The sequence below is a fragment of the Danio aesculapii genome, chromosome 5, assembly GCF_903798145.1.
Source record: "Danio aesculapii chromosome 5, fDanAes4.1, whole genome shotgun sequence".
Lineage (NCBI taxonomy): Eukaryota > Metazoa > Chordata > Actinopteri > Cypriniformes > Danionidae > Danio > Danio aesculapii.
Window position 1 is genome coordinate 49,793,842 of NC_079439.1, and position 8,253 is coordinate 49,802,094.

At 35.9% G+C, this 8,253-nt stretch overlaps 1 protein-coding gene across 1 annotated transcript in view; it reads right to left on the minus strand.

Moving 5' to 3' along the window:
• Positions 1-5,294, minus strand: part of rasa1a (RAS p21 protein activator (GTPase activating protein) 1a) — an 80,600-nt gene extending 75,306 nt beyond the window's left edge. Inside the window, exon 1 of the mRNA XM_056458396.1 lies at positions 4,366-5,294. Within this exon, the coding sequence (XP_056314371.1) occupies positions 4,366-4,742 (377 nt within the window). The 5' untranslated portion in view covers positions 4,743-5,294. The remainder of the gene's footprint in view (positions 1-4,365) is intronic.
• Between the last annotated feature and the right edge of the window lie 2,959 nt (positions 5,295-8,253).

Here is an 8,253-nt window from a genome sequence, read left to right on the forward strand (position 1 = left end):
CTAATTGGGTCACCAGTCTACAGCAAAAGTGTATCTCACAAGCTAACAACCCTATGCAGAAGTGCAAAATCCACAGGTCAAATTTTTGCAGCACATGAATGATACATTTTACAGAAAGCCGTTCAATAAAACCACTGATAATGAACCAGAAATTATCCAAAATGTCACTGTGAAATTATTTGATGGACACATTATGCAACTGGTTGTTTAATAAAACAAGAAATACACTTTTTTTTAATATATATATATATATATATATATATATATATATATATATATATATATATATATATATATATATATATATATATATATATATATATATGGTTACTCTGATGAAGGCAAGTGTTTGCTGAAATGTGTTGGCAAAGTTAAGGAATAGCCATGTCATTAAACAATATATATTATAATATATATTCATATTTTTTCCACATTTTTCGAGTGCCTTGGACTGACTTTTGCTGTTTATTCTGGTGAATCCCTTACCCAAAGAGCACCAACACATTATTTAAGCTACCCCTGAGCACTTTTAGTTTAATTTTAGATTTTGTTTTTTTATTTTTGGAAAGCAATGTGATGGATCTATCATGTACAGCTGCACAACATATCGTTTCAGCTAGGGTTGGATCGATAGACGATGCCATCATCCACCGCTGATGGCCGATAAGCATCACGATGCTGAGCCGGCATCGCGATCCTCCGCCCCGTTGCAGCAAAACGAAAACGATCCACGTCCACACTGGCATTTCACCTAGCATTTCTAAAAAACCCTCCTTCCACACTAAACCGCTAAAAATGCACATCACGTAAATACACACACACACACACACACACACACACAAACACACCCTGTCATGTGCTGCAGCGCATGTCAGCGCCTCAGCGGTTGCTTTGAGCGCAAAACCCCAGAGAGCAGTGTACATCGGACAGTTTATCAAGGATGTACTGCTAGATGGCATCACACCATAGTTGTTAAACGAGATATTTAATTACTCTTGTCTCTATCTAATGACTCTTCTGTCTTTTGAATCTATCAGGTAATGTGTCACAGTATCAGTACACTGCTTCAATCTTTTCGCTCTTACGTTTGTACTTAGTAATTTTAGCGAAAACCTCAGATACTGTTGGTAAGTTCCTGTTGGTCGTGAACCTTTTTTTCCATACAAGTTTGTCCACGCCATAATAATGACACAGTTCACTCTGCCTATTCATGCCAGAGTCCCGCTGAAAAAGTGATTGACAGGTGGTAATTTGTGTGTAACTTTTTTGTATTTATTTATGATCTGGTTATGGATAAAACAAAGACCATGCGGGTCAGGTAGTTGAAATAGGCTACAAATAATTTATTCATTATTAATTAATGAATCATTCATAAATAATTATTCACCACCACCTACAACGACGATGCCATCGTCCATTGCGATGTTTCACATTAGACATAATACGATGCCAAATTGGTTGACATCCCCCAACCCTAGTTTCAGCATCGATATCGTAATTTGATCATTCGCAATAATCACTTCGTGAGTATACGCAATGTTAAGTCTGGAATCTGGATTAGAATTATATATTATAATAAAATATAAAAGTGTTTTTTGAGGCCTGTGACTGTGTGAAGGATTTAAAGAGACCTTCCATGCAGTGTGTAATGCAGCACTAAGTGAATGAAAGCATTTAGCTGAGGTTTAAATCTGAAAGTGAGCTGGGTTTAAAAATATACGTCGAATGAATGAATCAAGTTGGGTTCTGATCTCTGACATCATCAAATATGTAGTACTGGTTCCGGTAAAATGTGAACGTGTTTTCCCTTCAGACACTAGCGGAGAAGCCCAGGCACATGGGATATCACGGGACTGATCATGGCGCGAATAGATGACGATCACTGACAGATGGAGATTTGGCTGCAGGGAATAAAGAGTTAAAGTTAATTTTCACAACAACACCACAGTATAGCCAACCGTGTGCTGTTTGTTCCTGTCATTTTTCTCATTTTTAATACAATAACCTACACCAAAAGTTGGATTTGTCGACCGTTTGTTGCTATTAGAGGAAGGAGCAGCAGAGACTATTATGTATGGGACTTTCTCATTGACAAGGACTTTGCCAGTAACTGTTGCAGTTCATATGGACCAGTTTCTTCTACCTCTGAATCATAAAATGTAAGTGTAATTAAAAATCAATTTGTGTGATTTGCAAAATATGTGTTTAATTGTTGTAATCGCCCCATGCGGCTTGTAATCACTTATCTATTATAGATCAGTGCTTGTACTGTATCTCTCAGGTTAAACCTTCATGGGGCTATTCACATGTTGCATCCAAAACCACGTTGAAAATGCAACACGTGGCGTGGTCTATTTTCAGAATAGTTCAACTTTTGCTACTGTGTGGATTAATACTGAATGTGTGTCGTTGATATTAATTGGGGTTAGGTTTAAGAGTAGAGTAACATGCTGGTGTTTAACTGCAATGACCGAATCATATGGAAGTTGTTGTAATAATTAGGCAAAAATAAATGCACATTATAAGACAATGAAAGTGTTTTTTGACCTTGCATGCATTTCAGCCTGTTGTTGGAAACCCTAAAACCAAAACATGACCTTTTATAATGCAAAATAGGGGCTCTTTAAAAGTATTCAGGCATAAAATTGTACTGAATTTAATTGTCTCTAAAAAGAAGACTATGCAGTATTATTGTCTTACATTTGATTATTGAACTAGTTTATACCTGAATACAGCTCGACTCCTCTGAAAACAATCAAAAGCTGTTTATTTAATCTTTTTCTTTATTGAATGTCTATTCTTGTATGTTGTTTCTTATATTTTATGCATATGCACTCGCCTACAGAATCATCCCAATCAATCTAAAATGAGCCATTTTTTAAAATAGTTTTTTAACACATCTAAGTAAACTGTATTCATATCGCAATGTATAATCGCAGAATAAAAATTATTGTAATGTTAGAAGTTTTAGCAGAAAATGCATTTAAAAAAACATTTTGCTTGTATTTTTGAAATTTTTAATTTTGTTTTAACATTTTTAAATATAAAGCTCATTGCCCAATTATCAATCTGCTCTTGAGCAACCAAGGATAAAGAGAGCTATAATAAATTACACACTATCATTTAACTTATCATTATATAAAGAGCAAGAACAGTCAGTGTCGCCGCCCTGACATTCTTCATTAGATTCGGCCACTGATCCTTCCACCATGATGATAATGAACGGCACAGAAAGCAGTCACAATCATTTATAAGTAACTGGTTTCACAATGTGTGCACAAGGAAAGTCTGCATACATGTAAGGTATTAGTGTGAATATTGCGATAGATGGGTTGGAACTTTGTGATATTAAAATGCTTAATGCCTTATGCAGTCGTGGAATGAAGAGAGAGAAAAACAACATGAAACTACTTATCTGATGAAAGAAAGTGGTTAGATTATATGGCTGTCCAACATTATAAACTAAATGGTTTAACTGCTGCAGTGTGCATAATCTAACATTCTGCAATATGAGGAAGTGAAATCATCTGAAAGTTATAAAAAGAGGATTCATAAACGTGCAAGTAATCCTTTGCAGAAGGACATGTTTGTCTTCATTGGTTATGAAGGATTACAAATATAACATAACATGTTTTGTTTTATCTAGTGTTTTGAACTTGTCCATGATGGTTATGTCTAGGGGTAGGGTTAGGCCATAGAAACAATCTTTAACCTGACAGAAAACTGTGTGAATGTGTTTGTGTTGTCGTGTACGCTTGAGAGAGCTGTCTGTTAAAAAAATTTGAAATACTACACTAAAACACTACAAACAAGCAGTGGAATTAATGACTTAAAACCAGAAACCTAATAAATCAGATTACTAAATATACTTAAATACATGTGATATTATATATTTTATCTATATATAGATGCACATACATAAACACAAATGATTTTTTTGTGCTCTCTTTGTACATTTAATGCTAAGTTACACTAGCATTTTATTAAGTGAACTACCAGGGTGTATTTACTATTTACTAGTATTGTTATTACCCATAATTGGTTTTAGGAATAGTGTGTGGCAATTTACCAGCTGAAAAAAAGTTGTATTATTTTTTAACAGATTGATTTTAAGCACGTTTCTTAACCTAACTATTTTGGTGCAGACACACTATTTTGAACGTATGTTCCGAGAGTTGAACTGTGATCCATTATACTAACAAATATGTAGATGAATTTTGGGAAAAGCAGTTCTAACACAGATGCACAGTTTTTGAGACACTGCCAATAAGATGAGCACAGTTGAGCTGCAGAACTGCTTTCCAATCATGAATTACGAAGATAAATGAATAAAAAATGATACATGTGTGCGGGATGAATCCTTACTGGTTGGTGGGCGGTGCTGAGAGGGGGAAAACAACCTCCTCTTCCTCATATTCTGGCCCATCCTGTTGATCGCTTTCATCCACACTCCCCTGCCCCCCGAGTCCAGACGGCGGTGGGGGCGGTAAAGGTGGGAAGACCGTCGGCCCGTCAGTGGGCGACATCCGGCTGCTACCCGGTCCGTCCGATGAGGGAGACTCGCAGCCGGTGGCCGCAGCGGCTCTCCCCGCGAGCTCTTCGCCTCCGGCACTCGGGTAAATCATCATTTCAGGATCCGGGACAGGGACCCGCACTCGCGCGGGTTTGCTGTAAAGAGGAAAGTGGGTCGAGTCGGGGCCTCTGCTGCCGTCCGATCCCCGGTCCTCGCCCCTCACCTCCATGCAGAAATCAAGAAGACAGCCTAAGCTTCTTCCCCAAGTCTGCTAAAGCTTCTTCTGCTTCCAGGCTTTTAAAGCGACGGGAGAAAGTTTCCTGGAGAACAGAGAAGAGCTCTCTCTATCACACACACACACACACACACTCAGCGGCTAGCACATGAGTTCAGGTCTTCATTGTTTCCCGAGTTTCACAAAAACAAGCAGGGGTTTTGTAAAATGATGCGGGGTGAATGTCCGAGTAGATGATATGATGGTGTATCGAGGCCCTGGTTCAGGCTGGTGTCAGTTGTGGGCTTTATTGTCAGTCTTTCGGGCTTGTTATTTTGTTTGCAGTGAGTTCAGAAACCGCGCCGATCTGCTACTTTTTAACGCTTCGCAGTTGACCGCGGACACCCGACACGCGTCTACCCACTCGATTTCGCCCAGAGAGCGCGTCAAAGTGTTTTCTTCAGCCGTAAATTGTCTTTTCTTCTCGAGATTGCTGGACTGGTGGAACATTTGCCACAGCTGCTCCCAGTCCCACTCCTCTCCCTGCGCGTCCCCGCTCATGCGCAGACCCTGCTAGAAGAATACAGACCAAACCAGTAGATTACAGAGGCTCACTACACACCGAGCACAGTCGGATAATGCAGCTTCTGGTCATATTCACAACTCACCGGCGTATAAGAGCAAAACATACTTTTATGTAACTTTAAAATTATTAAATTGTTAATAAAACTTTATTAAAAAGTATTAATTGTTAAAAGTGTCCTTTCTAGAGATGTTTAATCTAATTTAGTTCTTAAATTATCTAATAAATAAAATAAAGAATGACAAGAAGCTGAGTTTTTCCTTCTTTTAATAATCATGGTGATGTTTGAAATTCAAAATGATCCTAAAAATCCGATCATCTCTGAAAAATATGTTGCTGGGTATGTTCAGTTCTCAGTACAGGCCCGTAGGGTGGTTCGGGTGGTTCAAAGAACCCCTCACTGACAAAAGTCCAGAATTTGTCCCATAAAGGAGCTCATTTGTCTTATTTTGAATACCACCATAAATAGTGAAAATAATCCATTTAAAAAGGCTTTAAAACCAAACGGAATCCTCTGTCAGCTTTTGCTTCAGTGTGATTTCAGCTAGTTTTGGCCAACAATTAATTACAAATATTTTAATGAATTCAACATCCAGCTGTGCAAGAAAACTTACAATCTGACGTAAGTAAAGCCATCTTTCGCTACTGTGTTGTTTTTAAATAGAGAAAATATTTTACAAGTAACTTTTATTCTAAATGGACCTATTCTTTGAAACAAAAATGACCAATGTGTGAAGGACCAAATGCTGCCCATATTAAAATTAATTTAAATTCTAATTTAGATTGTTGTTTTCCATGAATTTTAAAAACGTACCCTATTATTATTATTATTATTAAGTTTTAATTTTTATCATTCAAATGTCTAAATTCTGACTGAGGAAAGTTGATCTGGCCAGTTATTTGCCTAAAAAATAATAGGCCACAGTTTTTAATTAAAAACTTTAACTGCTTCTTAATTTAACGAGAATTATTTCTTATTTCTTTATTGTAAATCTATAGGAAATATTTTTGGTACATAAAAAAAGTGTGGTTATAATGACCATCCAACAGAATCCAGCTAAAACAGTGCTTAAGATGTTACTAAAGTGCTTCATTTAAACCTCATAGTTAAATAAAAAATGAGGCATATAACTGCAAAAAGGTCCACTTTTTGAGAAAAAAAAGAAGCACCCCTTTCACCAGGCAGGCTATGGACCTGAGGTAAGTCAATGTAGGCCTACACTAAAGTATTTATTATTTTATTTAACTAGATTTTAAAACATAAAGTTTTCATTAGTCCATTAACATTTTTTATGTTTAAGTTATTGAATTGAGTTTTTATTTATCATTTTAGTAATTAATTTGACTATCTTGCATCTCTGCAACTGACAGCTTTCTGATATTTTCTACCCTAAGTAAAGAAAACATGTGCTCTCTGCAAATGCAACTGCAGTTGTTTTGTTCAATCATTAATTTTCTTTCAGCTTAGTCCCTTATTTATCAGGGGTTGCCACAGTGGAAGAAACTGCCAACTAATCCAGCATATGTTTTACACATCGGATGCCCTTCCAGCTGCAACTCAGTACTGGGTAACACCCACTCTCACATTCACACACACTCATACACAATGGCCAATTTTGATACCCAATTCACCCAAAGCACATGTGTGAGGAAACCCACACCAACGCAGGGAGAACATACAAATTCCACACCGAAATGCCATCTAGCCCAGCCGGGACTCGAACCAGCAACATTCTTGCTGTGATCTGACAGTGATAACCACTGTGCTACTGTGCCGCCGGATGTTTTGTTGATTTTTATTATTTATGTTCACCTATTTTTGTACCAAGAAAAGGATGTAAGTGTACTTGTTTTCAAATATCATTCCTCAACTCATAGTTAATTCACGTTTCACACTGTAACCAGATATAGGCCTACCTGCTTACATTTTTTTCAACCACTAACAAGTATTGTGCAATACCGAAGCCACAAGTTCAAAACTGTTCACACAATCAGCCAAACAAAAGACTATGCAGAGCAAACTGTGAACCAATAAGCTTCCCGTAAAACTTTCTAATTTTCACAAACAGGCATTGTTATCATGGATGATTATATATAAACACAATTTTCCCCTCACAAATGTTTCATTTGGAATAATAGATATATTACACACCGAAAATAAGTCTATTTTTTTAAATTAATTGGTTTAGAAATATTATTTTGCTGGTTTCACACCTTTTAAATAGTATGTCATATGCTTACCTATGTAGAGTTTCTAGAAAAATGTTTCTTTTATATACATGTCAAAGAGTATATGATGTAATTAATGGTATTCCCTCAGAGCGTAAGAAATTATTAGAAAATGATATAGTTCAAAATACAAATTTAGATGTTAAATTGAATTAGATGTTAAACCTTAAATTGGAAGGTTTAAATAGAAAAGAAATATTTTTTAATAATAATTATCTTAGAATGATTTGCCGGATTGTCAATGTTCCTTCAGCCATTGGTTATTGGAGATCACAATTTCAAGATGTTAACTGGAACGAGACTTTTAAGATTTGCAGATGTTTTTGTATAACAAATAAAATTAGAGAGGTATCATTTAAAATTGTTCATCGTATTTATCCTTTAAAACAGGTAACTGCAAAATTTTGTTCATTTTGTTTGAGTATTGTTCATTTATTTTAAGATTGTATTTATACACAATTGTTTTGGAGTGATCTTTTCTTTTTTGTTAAGCAGAGTACAAATATTGCGTTGGAATTCAAAGAAAAAGATGTCTTATTTTTTTTATGAGAATACAGTCGACTTAAAAATTTGGCATATTTTTAATTTGCTCATTAAATATGGATTTTTTTATTCATAAATGTAAATTGGCAGTGAAAAAAAACAAGTTTTACTCACTTTAAAATAGAAATAGGTCATTACCTATGTACGATAAAAGAAACAAAAAAATACCAA